This window comes from Nothoprocta perdicaria, unplaced genomic scaffold (assembly GCF_003342845.1).
Source record: "Nothoprocta perdicaria isolate Ctin4 unplaced genomic scaffold, notPer1 scaffold_389, whole genome shotgun sequence".
NCBI lineage: Eukaryota > Metazoa > Chordata > Aves > Tinamiformes > Tinamidae > Nothoprocta > Nothoprocta perdicaria.
The window spans coordinates 390810-408300 of NW_020455631.1; the positions used below are offsets into that span (position 1 = coordinate 390810).

A 17491-nucleotide genomic window follows, 5' to 3' on the forward strand; every position below is an offset into this window, starting at 1 on the left:
CGAAGGGGGCGTTCCGGCGGCGTCGGGGCCAACGGACGCCCCGCCGCGCGGGGCCCGCTGCGTCAGCGCAGGTGGCGCTGTGGCCGCTTTGGGGCCCCAGAACACCCCAGAAACGCCCCCGGGTCGCGGTTTATTTCAGCCCTTTCCCCCCTGCTCGCATCCTCTCCGGGACGTATCGGCACCCGGTTCCGTGGCCCCTTTTGTGCCCCACCGTGGCGCCCGCGTCTCTCGTGGCCGCTCGGCTGTCACGCAGCCCGGAGCCAGCGTGGGGCCTTTCCCGGGATGAGCAGAAGTGCTTGTGGCTCCTTCGTGCTCTAAAATATCCCCGTCCTCGCCGCCGTTTTGTCCCCGTCGCACCTTGGGGGTCTTTCATCTTGTCACCGTTTGGGGCAGAACCCGCATGCGGAGCCTGTTGGTCTCCCTTTCTCCAGGGATTTTCCTCCTCCCTTTTTTTTCCATTGGAATTTATTCCCTTGGAGTAACTGCCTGGTTGAAGTGTTTATCCCACTGGAAAACCAGYGGAGACCATCGTTACCGTAGAGAGYGAAGCTGGAGGTTGTCATTAGGGAGCAGGAATTCAAGTCTGGTTTAAGAGTGGGTTTATTTGCTCCTGTTCCTGGTCCCTGGTCGTTACTTGTGGCATCAGAATCTATGTAGCCATGTCAGTGTCATATATAATGTAAAATATATAGTTAGCAGGAGGATATTGGCTCTCCTCTTGCTTTTATGGGTTTTCACCCCATTGCGTAGGAGAGAGTAGAAGAGCACTTGGAGAAAGCCAATAAAAATGAGCAGAATTGAAGCTTTTCTTTATTCCCAAAAGTCTTTGTTTTCATCGTTCCAATTGGAAAATGTATTCCAATTCCAGCAGTCAGGTTGGCCTTTTGGCCCAGTTAAGCCGGGRTAGGGATGACTTGCAGGGATAATGTGGCTGAAAAGCCAGTTATTGCTCACGGATCAAACTAATCACTTGTGTGTGCTGAATCCTGGGAAAACTTTGCATGGAGCAAGGACATATGGACAGCGACCTTTCAGGAAGCGGGAACGAAGGGGAATCTCTAGTGCCTTTCTGGGAGAAATCCCCCTTTCCATCCTGCAGTTTGAGCCCCATGGCTGCAGAGTCTGCAGCGTTTTGTTGTCAAACTTGCACTTTTTGGGGCTTGGAGTGGGAGAAAAGGGGGTTAAACGTGGCTTGAGGGACGTCAGTTGGGACGTATTGCGAGATCTCTCGTCAGTTGGGATCAGTAGTTATTAGGAACAGTCCCTGGCAGTGACGGTTTTGGTGTCAGAGATCGTGGGCAAGAGGCAGCTACCTCGACCCCACTGGGGGTAATGGGGCAGTTCGCGCCTGCCCACAGTGTTTGAATGGAGATACCTGTGTATATATAATATATATATATATATATAGATAGATAGATATACTGTTGATGCAGCTTATTCCGAGTTGCTGGAGGGGGATCACAAWCCTTGGAAAGGGAAGGGTGATGGGAAAGGGGCTTTGGATGCTGCTGCAGCGGTCTCCTTTCACCTCCCAGGGTTTCCCATGTAGGGATTGGGTTTGCATTGTGCGCTCCTCCTCCTCCCTACCCCTGCGGCCTCCACGGCAGAGCGTGGCTTCCCCGTTCCACTCCTGGATATTTGGAAAGAAATGGAGGCGAGCAGGCGTTATCCATACCCTGGGGTCGCCGGGCGTCCCAGGAGAGGGGGAAGGTGCCGCAGGGTTTGCATGGAGCAGAAAGGAACCACCTGCAGGCTCAGCGGCCAAAGCTGTGCTCGGTGTCTGCTGGGAAGCAAAATTTCCTCCTTCTTGGGCAGGATTCTCCCTTCACCGCGAGCTCTGGCCACGTGCAGCCTGAGAGCCTCCGTGTAACTTGTTTGGCAAAGACGTCCGTTGGGGGCTTCTCATTGCTCCTGTCCCTGTGTTTTTCTGTCAATACAGCCGCTAAAAGTTTGCCTTGGTCACCGGAACGAGTCGGACAGTTCACGTGTCACYGCTCCAGAGCAGGATGTGGATCTGCCGCTTTCATCCTGAGGTTTCTGCCAGCCTGCTAGGGATCCCAGGCAGAGCTGCCTGCAGCTGTTGTCCAGCATCATGTCCTCTTTGGCTTAAACCTCTGGTGTTTCGGCCTGACCGACACTGCAGATGTTGGGGAGTCTTCATGGGGCTGGGTGTCTTAGGGTGTTTTGCCTTTTCAGAGCCCCGAGGACCAATATTGACAATTCCACCAGCTCCTCGGCTTGACAAGGGCTTGGAAACCCTGAATTTTTCCCCACTTTCCCGTGTAGGTTCTGCTCAAAGCCAGGACTGGAGGAAGCACAGGAAGCCTTTGAAGTATCAGAGCTGTCATTAGCAAGAAAAAACAAAAAACATAAAGGCAGTTCCTGTAGGATTTTATTTATTTCCCTGGCCCTTTATACACTTGGATATTTCCAAGCTGCAGCCTGGCTTAAAGGGGCCTTCCTGAAAACCCGGTTGGAAGCACCCAAGGCATTTCCCTAACTGCAGCCAGAGCTGCACAGAAGAGTCCCACCACATCCCTGTGCGGTGTTCCCAGCTGCTTYGGGATGTGGGAAAGCAGTTCCCCAGGCACTCGTCGCTCCCGGGCTGCCCCTGCCGAAGGTGCCCAAGTATAAACGGGCTGATCTCATAGATGCCAGGTTGCATCCGCCYAGGATTTCGGGGAGGAATGAAACTGGAGCAGCCCTTGGTGTCTCTTGTGCTCACCATGAAAAGTCCTTTAATGAAACTGCTGCAGGCTCTGAGCAGCCGTTTCTTACTCTTAATTCCCCCCAAGTGGTGGTTTGTAAATGCTTTTGTGCCTGGGTGGGCCGATAAATGTAGCTTAAGGAGCGGGTATAAAACAGATCCTGCGTGCACATTGCCCCCGGCACTTTAACCTCTCTTAGCGGCTCTTGAATGGCGATGCGAGGCATCCAAGCATTTTCCATGGGGGACTTGTCTCTGATGCCAATGCARTGCCAGCCGCAGGCTCTTCCAGATGGCAGGAATGCTGCTCCGGCTTCACTCCCCTGCTTGGCACTCCTGGTGATGCGGACTAAGTTATCCGGAGCGGGGGATCACACTGTCCTCTGTGGCGTTCAGCACCTGTCGGCTCGTTGGAGCGGGAGATACCACGTGGTAGCCTCCGTTAACACAGTTTCCCTTCATAATCTGCTAAAAATACATATATAATATTATGTATGTATTATATATGTATTATATATATACATATATTAATATTTTATATATATATACGTGCATGCACCAATTGTGGTTTCTACCCTTTTCTGTTGGCGGCTGTAACTCCTGGTGTCGCTTCTTGGAGCCCCAACGTGAAGGTTTGTGGCTCCGAGTTGGGACTTTTCCTTGTCAGGCAGCTTTGAAGGACACTCTGAAAATGAGCTGCGGTTGTAACACACAGAAGAGCTGCCTTATTTTCCCTAGGACCAGGGAGTGGAGTGATCAACGCTCCATGCCAGTGCCAGGCAGCCTCTTTCGCCTGCGAAAGGGCTGGGATGGCCCCGAATGCCTCTCTTTTCCCTGCCTTTCTCAAGCTAAGGAAGCGTGGACCAGCTGCGTGGACCAGCTCATGCCAGATGTTCCCGCGTGGTCTTGAGGAGGCCCTGGCAAATGCTTGAGGAGATGGAAGAACAAGCCCCTTTTTGGCAGCGTCAMGAACTCTGAATTAACAGCTTCTCTGGAGGATGGAGCTTTGGATGGACCTTGGGAGGAAAACAGGATCTGGGACGCAGGAATACGCGTTGCAGGCACTAGCCTTTGCCCTTTGCAGGGTAGTTCTGTTCTAGCAGGAAGCTAGACCTGCGCAGAGCCCAATCAAAGTCTTTCCTGGGGGGGAAGAGACAGAAGTTGGAGGTTATGGAGAAACCCGTTCAACTATTTTATCCCTGGTGGAAAGGGGAGAGGAATCAAACCCATAGAAAATATTAAGGGTTGGTAGGATGAATAAAGCCATAAACCCATAGAAAATATATTAAGGCTTGGTAGGATGAATAAAGCTCCAGTTGGTCCGCAGGTTGTGGCAGGAATTTTTTTTATGGAGCAACTGAAGCTTCCTAACCACACGTTGTGGCATAAGTAATGCTCTTGCAGACTTCAAAATCAGTTTATGGATGCTGATGTTCATGCCCTGATGCAGAGCAATTGAGACTAGAGCGCATTTGAAGGTGAAGAGAACCCACTTGACTTCTGGCTTTGGGTTTTCTAGAGGACTGGGCTCTAGGAAGATGATCTTGCGGTTCCCAAGCTAAGGACTTGAGTGGATCGGGGAGAAAAACGTGGCTGAGACGTTGCTTGGTGAACAAACTCGTCACAGGAACCTTCGGGAGCACAAATATAAGAGCTGTCTTTGCAGCTCCTTCGCTTGCATTGCGGCSTGTTGGCTTGTGCTCCTGCTAGGAAGCCAGACCTCAGAAGGTTTAAAATACCAGCTGCATCCAGCAGCAAATCCTGCAGGATGTCTTCTCTGCTGCCCCGTGAAGGGTGTGCTTGGCTCTTAACACCAAAATSCATGAGGCTGCTTTTATCTCCCTACAAATTTGTTGCGGAGCCAAGTTGGCCATGGTGCGGTTTCCTTGGGCTCTCCTACGGCAGGTGCTTGGGCTCGCTCTGGAACTGATGCTAATGTGAAGAGCAAGGGTTTTCGGCTGAGAAAAGGGAATCCCACTGTTGCATAAATGCTGCTACATGGTGCAGGCAGTTGTGCTTTCCTGTGCTCAAGTGTAGGCTTAATTGGAAGCTATTCTGACATAACTCAAGTTGCTGATTTTTTTTCTTAGTGGTTTATAGATTGGTGTCACCTACATACCTTGGTGTATGTCTCTCCTTGGTGTCCAGTAAGCACATGGCTTCTCCAGCGGACGTATTGATGTCTYCAGCACGCGGCCTAAGCCCTTCTACAGGTCGCTTGCTGAACATGAAGGCCAAAAGTGCCAAAGCGCCATCCTCCTTTGGCTGAAAAGGGAATGGAGAAGGAAAAGAGCAAGATGGGGAGGCAGGTTTGGGAGGGTGGATGACATGGGAAGACAGCACGTGGCTGAAGGGACAGTCCAGATGCTGCCGATGCTACAGCTGTGCTTGCTTGGAAGCTCCTCATTAATAAGTTCACAGAATCCCAGAAGGTTTGAGGTTGGAAGGGACCTCTAGAGATCGTCTAGTCCAACTTCCCTGCTCCAGCAAGGACATGCAGAGCATGGGGCACAGGGTGGTGTCCAGGCGGGTTTTGAAGACCTTCAGAGAAGGAGACTCCACAACCTCCCCTGGGCAGCCTGTTCCAGGACCCTGTCACCCTCACAGTAAAGAAGTTCTTCTTGACATGGAGATGGAACTTCCTGTGTTCCTAAGTTCTCTCTCTTGAAGTGGCCATGAGGCCTCTTCAGGTGACTGTGACTACGTAGGAATGGCCTTGGGCTCTCTGGCCATGCCCTGGCTGTCCCAGCTCCTTGGCGTTTTGTCACTGCCTTGTCTTTAATGACTATCGTGTGTTGTCACTTAATGCTGAACCACTGCTTGTGAAGTCCTGTCTCTTAAGTGGCCTGACTGACTGTGACCCAAAAGGCCCGCGTCGTGTGTAGGAAAAAGATTCCCCAGCTTTCCCCAAATATTTTGTAATTGGCAGCTGGTGCATGGAAACGGGTGCAAGCTGGTGCAAGGAAACGGATCCCTTCCAGTGATATTAACTTTTTTTTTTTTTTTTTTTTTTTTTTTTTTTTTTGGTGTGTGTGTGTGCTTCTAGGGTTGGCCGCTGATCCTATGACGCATGCCCGGAAGCAGCAGTTTTTCCTCCTGAACCATCCAGCTAGGTCTGCTGGGCGAGCGCCGGCGCCGCTGCCACCAACGGGCCACGCGACGATGGAGAGGGCGGAGGCCAAGGGCAGCGAGCGAAGAGACCGGGAGGCTCTGAGCTGCACTGGGGCCGCAGGCAAGGGACGGAGCCCGCGGGAGATCCGCAAGACGTACCCACTGCGCAGGCGCCTCCTGCCCACTGTGGACAAGAAGACCTGCAAGGTGCTCCTCACCCGGCTTGAGGATGTTGCCGGAAAGCTGTCCAGGGAAAGCCGGAGCTGCCGGAGAAAGGAGCTGCCCGGCTGGATGGAGGGCTTGGGACCCGCCTTCTTCTCTGAGCAAGCGCTGGGAGCRGGAAGGAGCAATTCCACCGCAGACCAGAGCGTGGAGCGAGGGCCAGAGGCTGCCCCCACAACGCCCCGCAAGCGGAGGCTGGCCTCACTCAACGCGGAGGCGGTCAACAATGCACTCTTCGAGCGCGACGATGGCCCCTTGTCTGGCAGGCGTTTTCGGAGGGATGCTACCAAGGCTGACGGGGACGGCGCGGCGAAGGGCGTGCGCCTCCAAGCAGCTGGCGAGTGGCCCGCGGCGGAGAAGGCTGCCGGGAAGGCAGGGAAAGGGAAGAGCCGAAACGAGCCCCGGCAGAAATGCGACGGCTGCGACCATGCGCTGGACGAGGCCTTCGATGGGACGAAGCAGGAGGACGGCGCCGTCTCCTACCATCCCACCCCAAAGAGACTGGCCAGCCTCAATGCTGTGGCCTTCCTGAAGCTCACCCATGAGAAGGAGCAGCCTCTGAAGCAGAGGAATAAATCGGAGGGCGAGGGCAAACCAGAGAACCACTGCTCCAAGTCGACGCTCAAGTGGGCCAAACCCACCAGGAAGAACTGCGTCAAAGCCAAGAAGGAGATGTCTAGCTTGAAACTGGAGGGCCAGCAGGGCTGGCGGAGCCTTGCGCTAGGTACTTTTGGGAAGGCAGACGGGCGGGATGTCTCCAGGCTCTACGGGACGACGGAGCCTCTGCAGTACGAATCGCTGTCCAGCTCCTATGCCAGCACGGAAGGTTTCTACCACAGACTGCCTTTGCTCATGGGTGGCCAAGCTTCCATGAAGCCGGAGTACGGAAGACCTGGAGAGAAGTCGCCCACCCCCAAGCAGGAATTTCACCAACCTTCCTTCCCAGTGCAGCAGTTCCCTCCCTTACCCGTGCCAGGGAATCACGCAGACTGCGGATGCCTCTACGAGTCCTCGGATGTGACCCCGTTGAATGGGTTCTACGTTTATTATGGCCAAAGCGGATACAGTGGCTACTCCCACTGCTCGGTTTACCCCAAGGACGAGCTGACGCAGCCGGCTGCCTGCGAGGGGCTCCTGGTGGCCCCGGGCTCCTTGCCCTCGGGTGCTCCTTTCCAGCCGCTCCACTGGTGTAGCTCCCCGTACTGCTGCGGAGAAGGGCCCGCGCTTGGCAGCTATGGTGTCTGTGGAGTGGTGCATGTGCCAGAGGGCAGGCTGGGCAGCATGCACGCGGGCCGCAACGGCTACCCCTACAAAATGCCTTTTGCAGCAGGTAAGGCACAGAGACGCCGGGGGCTCTCGCTTGGTGCCCACGAGCCTCAGGGCTGAGCAGCTGCTAATGGTGGTGGTGCATTGACCGGGAGGAAAAATCCCTCTGAATCCCTCCTGGAACCTGGGTGGTTCAGCTGAGCTTGATATCAGAAGGAATCCGCTTTTCTCCCCACCATGTTTAACCCTGAGAGTTTTTTCCCCTCCCACTGCAGGGTGTGATTGGTGGGGAATGCCTGCAGCCAGCGGGAGGCTTGGGGCAGCAGAAAGGTGACTCGTGAAGCCCAAGTTAACCCCTGAGCTTTGATGTGTGTAAAAATGAGCAGATTTTTGCTTCGGAGATGCTCTGCAAAGCACTGCCACTCTCCTGCAGAGTGGAGGAGGGTCTAAGTCACGGCTGGCCCAGSGGCTCCTCTGGTACCTGAAACCTCCTCTTGGAGCTGGTGTGAACCGTGCAGACATCATGGCCTCAGAAGCATTTAGAGGTCCCAGTGAGATTCCTTAGAGGTCCTGGTGGGAGTGTGCGGCCTCTCTTTGGGCAGATACTCGCAYGTCTTGGTCGCCGCCCATGTGTTGAGCGAGGGGTGGCCCTGTCTTTGCCCTTGGCGACATCTGGGCAAGAGACCTTGGAAGGTAACTGGGCTCTGTGGCTCCTTGCCCGGCTCTCCTCTGTCCCTAGTCCGCAAGGTGGACAGCGCTGCCGCTTGCAGGYAGTGCGGACCATGCACAAGGCCACCGCTGTCAAAAGCGGGTTGCAAATGTGGGTGTTTCGGTCACGTGGGAATGAGGGAAAAGGGAACGTGACTTGACGTTTCAAACCTGCTTCCAGATAGGTGGACGAGGCTTTACTCGAGTGCTCGGCTTGAGCGAGGCTTTGCCAGATCCCATACAAGGAAGCTGTGGATACTTGGGAGCGTTTGAAGTGCAATTCTCTGATTTTTGTTGGGGTTTCCCCTGCCTATCTGCACAGTCACGGCATGGCTTCATGTGGGCTGAAGAGCATCTCTTTGTGCCTTTCGTGCTCTTCACAACTAAAGAGCAGCTCACAAGGCAGCTAGTGCAGTCATGTGTTCATGCCTGGCTGTCTTCAGTGCAGTGCCCCAAGCAGCTTTTATTCAAAAACCTGCAACATTACAGTAGGTTAGACTATTTTATTTTATTTTATTTTATTTTATTTTATTTTATTTTATTTTATTTTATTTTATTTTATTTTATTTTATTTTATTTTATTTTATTTTATTTNTATTTTATTTTATTTTATTTTATTTTATTTTATTTTATTTTATTTTATTTTATTTTATTTTATTTTATTTTATTTTATTTTATTTTATTTTTCCTCTGCAAATTACAGCCTACTCAGAGGCCTCCTAGAATATTAACTGGGCTTTATGCTTGGGAGCCAGCCTGGGACACGTGTGCGTCCCTGAGCATTCCCCAAGGTGGCTTTTTTTGGTGAAGGAAAAGGTGACTTTAGAAGCAGTGGGAGCCCCGAGGCAAGTCCTTCCTGTCTGCTTTGAAGATCAAGTTTTGCTGATGGCCATGGCATGCAGCAGCTTATGGATTTTGTCCCATGTTTGATCCCTTCCCGTCGTTTTCACATGCCTTTCCCTGCTCTCGGACGTGTTGCCGAGCTGGTACGGCTGTGGACACTGGTGTGTTCCAGCCTTGTGTATATTCCTGGCTGAATTTGCTTGGAGAAGGTTTGGATTGGCCTGTTGCAGTGTGGTGTTGTATTGGAGCATCGTGGGCTCTACTTTTAGAGCCCAAAGTCTGCAGCAAATGTGGATGTGAAGGTTGTTAACCCCTGTGAGGCGGTAAAGAGGATTCTAGGAGGAAAAAAGGGACGCGGTCAGTGTTGAGAGCTTTGGACTGTGGGTGTGATGGTGTCTCTCTCCTTCCCTCCGCCAGAAGGCTGCAAGTCTCTGGACCAGCTGAACCTCACGATCCCTGTGGCAGGGCACCCCGCGTCGCCTGCCCACCCGCTCTCAGGATGTCCTGTGCCCAGTGTGCCACCCGCCGCCGAACCTGTTCCTCACCTGCAGACGCCCAACTCTGACCCCCAGACCATGGCCCGGGAATGTCCGCAGAGCTCCAAGCCGCCTAGCGGCTCCAGATCCGGCCTCCGGAACAGCCCGGGCTGCCTCCACGTGCCGGAGAGCAAGGCGGCCGTGGGCCATTGCCACCCGAAGCAGCAGCGAATTAGCCGTCGGAGAGCCACCAATGGCTGGATGCCTGTGGGCACAGCCTGCGAGAAGGCTGTATACGTGGTGGTGAGTGCTGGGCAAATCCCATTTTTCTGCACGCGGCTTTAACCGGTAGGAGCAGCCTCAGGGGACTAAGTGGAGGTCACCCTGGGAAGGTTCGGCAGAGCTGCACGTTTGGAGGACTTCTTCGTACCAACTGACCTCTGTCGCTTAGTGCCCCTTCAGGGTGCCCCCGAGGAGCTCCTGGGCATGCTGCTGATGGGGGCAGTGCGTAGCGCCTTTTGGCTGGGCTCAGAGACAGAGCTGCTGGCCTCGTTTATTCTCCATGCCCTGTTATTACCRTGCATTTAGCAAGGAGGGAGAACCTGCTGCTCCTGTCTCAGGATGAGACAGCGTGCCCTGGTTATGGGCACCTCTGGCTTTGGCGTTCCCGAGAGCTGTGTGCAAGGCCAGCCTAGGGAGAGGTCATGCTTCAGTGGCCACTTCYCCCTGGGCTAGGGCACGGGCTCTTGGAGAACACAAGCTGAGTTCTAGGTTTGCTTGAACAGCACTTTTCTAAAGGTAGCTCCTGGAACCTTGTTCTTCTCACTGATGGTGTCTGTAGCCCCAGCAATGATCTCCCAAGGACAGCACAGACTGAGTGGCTCCCAACTGTGTGTCCCCTAGCACCCATCTCTGCTATCCAGAAAGGTGGGAGAGAACTAAGTATTGAGCTGTGTTCAGACTCATCTGTGTTGCCCCTGTCTCACCAGAGAGCCATAGCTCCAGCCTTCAGTGACACTTGGCAATGCTGCTATCCCCTCAAGCAACGGGGATCAGCAACCAGGAAAGGGCTTGGGGTTTCTGCCCCTTGGGGCTGCAGGGATCTGTCTGAGCCCATCGTGCTCAGGTGCTCTGAAATCACTTCTTGGACCAACGGCCAAGAAAGTCCCCCCAAATTGTGGTCCAAAAAGTGATTTGTTTTTCATGTTAGTGGCCTTGTTACAGAGAAGTCTTTATTCCCCACTGCCCGTCCATCCATGCGAAAGCTTTGGGATATGTATCATTCCCAGGCGAACAGTTGTGCCTGAGCTTTCCTTTTACAGACTGGCCCACCAGGCACAGAGTTGTTRTGTGTGGTCTTAGGCTGCCTTGTTCTCTCAGAGCATCCTTGGGGTACAAGCACTTAGTCCTGGTAGCTTAATCAAGCTTTTAATTCCCAGCAGGAAAAAAAGGAGCCTTGGGTTGGGCTAGTAAACAATAACCTAACGTTTCATCTCTTTACTTGTGCTGATTATTCTTAATTTATTATTATTTTTGCTTGTGCCAATACTGTAGAATGAGCCCGAGCCGGCTGTTCGCAAGAGCTATCAGGCTGTGGAGAGAGATGGGGAGATTATCCGGGTACGAGATACAGTCCTCCTGAAATCAGGCCCCCGGAAGAAATCTATGCCGTATGTTGCGAAGATCTCGGCCTTGTGGGAAGACCCCAAAACAGGTACTGCACTTCAGGAGGGTGGCTTTGCCTCTGCTCGATGGCTGGAAACAAGGGGTGAGATGGATCTCGTGGCAGAGATGTGTCCACGTGTTGCCTGCCAGCCCCACGTCTTGGCAGCTGCCTCCTTTATTACATTATTGCAGGGTGGCAGATGTGTGGGGAGCTGCTGTCTGCTGTGGCGCTCTGCAGCTCCAGGGAATTCCTCTGCAACTGCAGGGAATGTCATTCCCAAATGCAAGCTCGGATGGGTGCTTTTCCACGTGGCAGTCCGGGAAGGGGGGATGCATGTTGCTTATTTGTCATTGCTGTTCAGACTTGGGGTCTTTGGAGGGGTCTTTGGAGGGCTTGGCTTACATGGTAGGGGCGTCACAGAAATGTGGCAGAACTTCGTGCAGCATCAAATGCTGTGGCCTGGCTGCTTTTGTACAAGAACTGTGGAAGAGAAAGGACTAAAACAGGAGGGTGAGGGTGAACGCTGGTGGGAAACTCCAAGTCTTGATGTGTTTCAACAAATCCTCCTGCAGGGGAGCTGATGATGAGCCTCCTGTGGTATTACAGACCGGAGCACACTCAGGGAGGCCGCAACCCCAGTATGCACCAGGTGAGCACTCCTGCCGAAACGAAAAGTATCCTCATTCATCCAGAAATGTAGGGCTTGATGGAAAAATGCACAACTGCAGTTCTGCAGTCTGTGTTGTGTGGGATGTTGGAGCAGATCTGTCTCGTACTGCCTTTTCTTACTGTAAAAATCCCCCAGGCTTGCTACTTAAACAACAGAAATGCCTGTCTGTGGTACAGAACTGTGAATGTCGCCTCCTCTCTGCATATAGGTTTGTGATGAGAATTAAAATCTGACTGAGGATGYTGGACCAGTATAATAGAATTCCCTTTAAAAAAGTGTGGGGGGAAAATAGAAGTGTGAATCGTTTTGCCTTCACGCCTTGCTTTGCTTGGGCTTGTGCTGGGTGACAGAACAAGCTGTTTCTAAACAAGGAGCAAAGAATTTACAGCTGTTTATAATCCAGCAAAAGTCTTTGGTGTTTTTTTTACTTAAAAAAAAATACATGTGTGGAGGGGATGGAAGAGTAGGACTGGGAGCAGCTTGTGAGTTGCACCTGATTGACTTGCAGGCCACGGATCAGTTTCCAAAACCAAATCTGGCGCCTTGTGAAGATTTCTGGGTCCACTGCAGTTGCCTTTTAGTGCAGAGTGAGCCAGAGGTCTGGCTGGGAGAAACTAAGCTGGGCTTTTGCACACCTGCTTAATTGCACAAGACTTCAAATGAAAGGCTGCGAGGCTGGGGCTGGGCTTGCCAAAGATGACTCAGATAATCTTGACTTGAGGAGTAGACCAAAACCTCTAATGCACAGAATCCAGGCGTGGTGTTCTCGGTTTCTGTGGCTGATCCTGTCCCCAAACTGTGACACCGAGTTTGAGTCTTCCTGCCTGCTTCCTCGGGGCTGTAAGCAGGAGCAGAGCCTGCAGGCAGTGCTTTCAGCCTTGTGCAGCACATCTCCACATGCAGAGGCGCTCGCTGCTGCTGTAGCCAGGCCTGAAATTCCTTCACTTAGCTCCTTCTGGATTGTACCATATTGAACCACTCCTGCCTAAATTACTTTGAGATGAGAGGTTGTTGCTGCTTCTATGCTGTAGAAATGAACTGGAAGAGTTTAACAGCACAGGGGAGGGGAAAGGAATGAAGAGGATCCCTGGGAGGAATTCCCTGGATGAATGTGCGGGCAGAGGGAGCTCCCAGCTCCTGCCTGCGGGAGCAATGCGCACTGGCCTTTCTGGAGGCACCTTGGGAAGCTTGTCGCATGTGGAGCCTATTTGCAAAGTCAGATTTTTTTTTTTTTTTTAGGATATGCTAGAGCAGAAGCACCTCTTGGTGGGGCTTCTTGCTTGCTTCTTTCCCGGGCCTCTGCCGGACTGTCAAGTTTTGCTGGGCAAAATCATGCTGCAAGTTAGTCATGAGCTGTACCTGGAAGGTGTCTGGGTCGTGTGAAACCAACTTTAAAGAGCGTCTGACACATGTGGGCTTCAACAGCTTCCCTTCTGAGACAGCGGGAGAAGGGGTAGAGCTGCCTCCTGCCTGCTGAGAAGCTCCTGGCCACCTAGTTGACCTCTCTGCCTTCTTTTGCAGAATGAAATCTTTGCGTCCCGGCATCAGGATGAGAACAGTGTTGCCTGCATAGAAGAGAAGTGCTACGTGCTGACCTTTGCAGAGTACTGCAGGTAGGTGGAGCTCTTAACTTGCTGCTGCCCAGGCCCGTCCCTCTCCAGCTTTTGTCACTCCCATCATCGCTGGTCGTCACACAGCAGAACCGAACCTGACCTTCAGGCTCTGTGTCCTGCTTGGAGTCGGTGGGATTGCACATTTGTTACTCTGATGCAGGAGTGCTTTTTGCATTCAGGCTTTATTATGTGTTTTATAGGTGCTTTTAGGGGTTTAATAAATGCGTGTCTGTGGTACCACAGCACATGGACACTGCTGGAGGACTCGTCATGCTGGAGCTACCTCAGCAGAAACAGAAAAACTGAACAAGGCTGGAAGTCCTTCTGTACATCCAGCCCTTATGGGAAGCTGTAGCTAGCTAAAGTGCCTGCTGAGGTGCTGCTGTCAGCACTGCCACTAGACACTGCTAGTTGCATGCACAGGTTTGGATGTTTGGGCAGCAACATTGCTCAGAGTGGTAGCTAAAGTATCTGCAGTTAAACCTGTGTGTTCGGGTTAACTTGGGGAGGGAAAATATCAGTTTGTCCATATTCACACACCTGGCATCCTCGGGTGGATGGGTGTGTGTCGCAGAACGAAAATTGGGGCTGAAGGGACACTTATTAAAATGGAAAACGCCCCCTTAAATATCTTTGGTTTTGCTGGATGCTGGTTGACTTTGTCAGCCCTTCAGCAGGACTTACCAAGGCAGGTTGCAAAATTCCATGGCCACAAAAGCCCAGCTGTACCCACAGATGCCTAGGTCTGCTAACATGGCTGGATGTGCCTGGCTGGAAACAGCCAACTAGAACAGGGATTTTTTTTTTTTCTCCCTTGCTCTGGCTGTTAATCCTCTAAGTGCTAATGTAGTTGCCAGCAGGAAGCTGCTGCCGCCCTCTTGCTGTGCTTACCTGATGCGTGCGAATCGCTCAAGGGCTCAGCACTCAACGGGTTTATTCCTGGTTTGGGGCCTTGTAGCTCCACTTGCCACAGTGTACCTGGCTTTTCCAGCCTCRAGTTCAGGCAGGACAGTTGGTGTGGGAAGAATTATCCATAAGAGATCTATAGGTGGTAAGTGGTGGCTGTGGAGCCGGACTGCTCTGAGTGGTCACAAAAATAGCAGCAATTGGTGTTAGTGTCTGTTGCAAGGGCTTGTCTGGAAGCTGGCCGAGCATCTCAGGAGGCTTTAGCAGACTGTTCTTGCTATTACTGTAGAGGGTCTCCTGGCCTGGTGCTCAGAGCACCTTAGTTTCTTCCACTTTTGGGGTGGCCTGAGTTGTTCTGTACTTGATTTCGGTGTCATGCTGCTCCGGTTGCTATTGAAGTGTTTGGGTGCTGTTCCCTGCATGTGGGAATGTGGTTTGCTTGGAAATCACACGCACAGAATCATGGAATAGTTGAGGTTGGAAGGGACCTCTAGGGATCATCTGGTCCCACTCACGCAGGGACACCCAGAGCAAGGGGCACAGGGCAGCATCCAGGTGAGTTTGGGAGGCCTCCAGAGAAGGAGACTCCACAAGCTCTGTCCAGGTTCTCCTCTAACAGCTGTCTGACTCCTAAATGGAAAATGCCAGGGTGCATCTAAGTGCCGTGATAGCTGGGAGCATGTGTGATGTGACTTCGCCAGATCCAGTCAACCAGTGTGGCCACCTCTGCGATGGCCTCATGCGGATGCCTTTTTGGGGGGTCAGTTAACCAAAACAAGGCCGAGGTGGTAAAAACAGCATGCTTAATTGCAGGAATCTCTTAAGAGCCACAGTGGGATAAAAAATAATAGTTACCACACACTCCTCCTCCTGAGCAAAGGTTATTTTCTTCCATGCTATTCCCCTTTTCCCTTCTCTTAACCCTCAGCTACCCCTTGGTTAGCTGTTGCCATGTCTTGCAGCGAGACATACAGGCATGAATAGGGAAAGCTGCGTGGTGAGAGATGGAATCAGGGCCAACTTTTCTCTTCCAATTGCCTTGCAGATTTTGTGCCTTGGCAAAGCGTCGCGTCGAAGGGATCCCAGGCAGGAAAACTGTAATGGTTCCTCCCTCGGAGGAGTACTCCACACCTCTGCACCGCAAGGTGCCCGAGGACACTGACCCCGAGCTGGTTTTCCTCTGCCGCCACGTCTACGACTTCCGACACGGGCGCATCCTGAAGAACCCGCAGTAGCACAAGGACTGGGACGGCACCGCAGTGAGGGTTGCGGGGTGCTAGCAGGGCTGACATGGCAGCGTTGTGACCCGGGACATCTGCGCGCTCCCAGCAACTCGTGCCACTCACCTGGGCCCCGGCACCATTTCCTTGGACCGAAGGGCGCACACAGGAGCGGATCCCTGTGGAGGAAGGCAGCAGTTCAAAGCACAGCACTTCATTAAAAGCATAAATGAAAAATATATACGTATAAAATAAATATATGTATATAGATATAGGTACTTGCATATGTAAATCTATATCTATATATGTATCTAGAGATGCATCTATTGGGAGGGTTTTGCAGGGGATAAAAGCCAGTAACCAGAGCTGTCCTTGGTGGCAAAGGCCAAAAGGTGCAGGAGGGTGATGCTCTGGTGCATGGTAAGAGTCAAGCTGTGACAGCCCTAATGTGAAGTGTGGGCACTGAGAGGAGTTCCTCGGTGCCAAGCACGGGATAGTCCTCTCTGCTCAGCAGAAGAGACAGAGGATTCCTGGTGAGTGAGAGCTCCTTCAAAACACCTCAGTGCCCTTGGAAGCTGCCTGGATGTGGAGTGACCTCCTGTCATGCCTGAGTAGGTTTTACTCCATCAGGGCCATGGGAGGAAGAGGTGGCCCCTTTTTGTTTTTCTCTTCCTCCCTCACCCTCTTCAGAAGGGTCCTGTGCTCCACAGCCCACCCTTTACTGGGACTTTGCTGCCAGCCCGGGCAATCTCCTCCATCTCAAAGGCAGGCAGGAAGTTAGGGACAGCTCTGCAACTGCCCTAGCCTTGTCCCGGGGGCCAAGGGGTGTCTTGTAAAGCTGGGGATACCTCCACGTGGGCTCCCCGCAGGAGACTCGTGCATTGTCTTCCCTTCCATGCGTTGCCCTTCCTTCCAGTGGCTGTTAGAGGGCACGGTGATGGAAGCGGGCTCGATTCTCTCTTCCTAGTTTCCTTTTCTATTTGTTGCTTGTTTGTTTACAGCCCCCGTTGACCCCAGGTGTCCTTAGTGCGTGAGGAAGCTAGAGGCAGGGAGTGACATAGCAGACACTGTTCCTCTCGAGACTTTTATTTTATTTGCAACCGCCCCATAGTGACTGTCCTGGTCCTGGGGGCACTGCTGAAGCAGTCAGCCTTGCAACCAACCCCTCCTCCAAGCTCATCTTGACATCTGAGCAAGCTCCCCAAAGGAGCCAACCGGGGAGGGAGAGGTTGTGTTGACAAATGCTACCTTATTCCTACATATTTGTGCCTCTTGCCTTACGTCTATAGTTCCTAGATAGACTGAAGTTCATCTCGATGCTAACTGCTTGAGGTGATGCTGAAGCAAACCAAAGGGGACAGCCTCATGGAGTCCACTGGATTGGTCACACGCAGCTGGGGAGCCAGTTGTTAGATTGCACTAATTCCAAGAACATGAACGAGCGCTGTCTCCATCCTCGTATCCGTTGGCTGGAGTCACTCGTTCAAACTAGGGATCTGCATTTTCAGTTTGTTTGGGGCTTTCTTGAGGGTGGGGGGGTTGCTTCTGAGCTAGCATTAAATGATAGAAGTGTTGATACTGCTTTAACGTTGTCCTGTCAGTGGAAATGGCACTACCTGTACCACCTGTACCATGGCTGCTGCCGTGTTGGGAAGGGAGGGCTCGTCAGCTTGATCCGATGTCTACCTGGCCTGGAGAAACCTCCCCAGCATCAAAGCACCCAGTGGAAACCATGTAACCCACGTGGGTTAACAGAGGAGCTCTCAAGCATTTTGCTCTACATACCAAAGAGGGGAGAGAGTCTAGAAGTAAACTTGAGATGGAAAGATCTGATGCCGCTGCTCTAGGGCCCATGTCTCCCTTCTCTGGTGGCCCACCGTAGCTCAGGCTTTTCCAGGGTCTTCTGCAATACTCTATTCTTGCCCAGGTGGCCCAGGGAAAAAGGCCTGGGTGCAGGAAATGCAATCCTACTTACGTGGACAAGAACCTGTGGCTGAATCACCTCATGTCACCTATGCCTCAAGATACTGTTAGTGTCAAAGTAATTGCTTGGATTCCCCTGTAACAATTACCTTGGACACGG

General features: G+C 52.4%; 1 protein-coding gene across 1 annotated transcript; it reads left to right on the top strand.

Annotated features, from left to right (window-relative positions):
* The first annotated feature begins 5770 nt into the window (after positions 1-5770).
* On the top strand, positions 5771-15622 carry BAHD1 (bromo adjacent homology domain containing 1). Its single transcript, XM_026044868.1, has 6 exons — positions 5771-7370; positions 9275-9636; positions 10888-11047; positions 11572-11648; positions 13191-13282; positions 15234-15622. The coding sequence occupies exons 1-6, from the start codon at positions 5771-5773 to the stop codon at positions 15421-15423; spliced, it is 2481 nt and encodes an 826-aa protein (XP_025900653.1). The 3' UTR covers positions 15424-15622.
* Positions 15623-17491: the final 1869 nt, after the last annotated feature.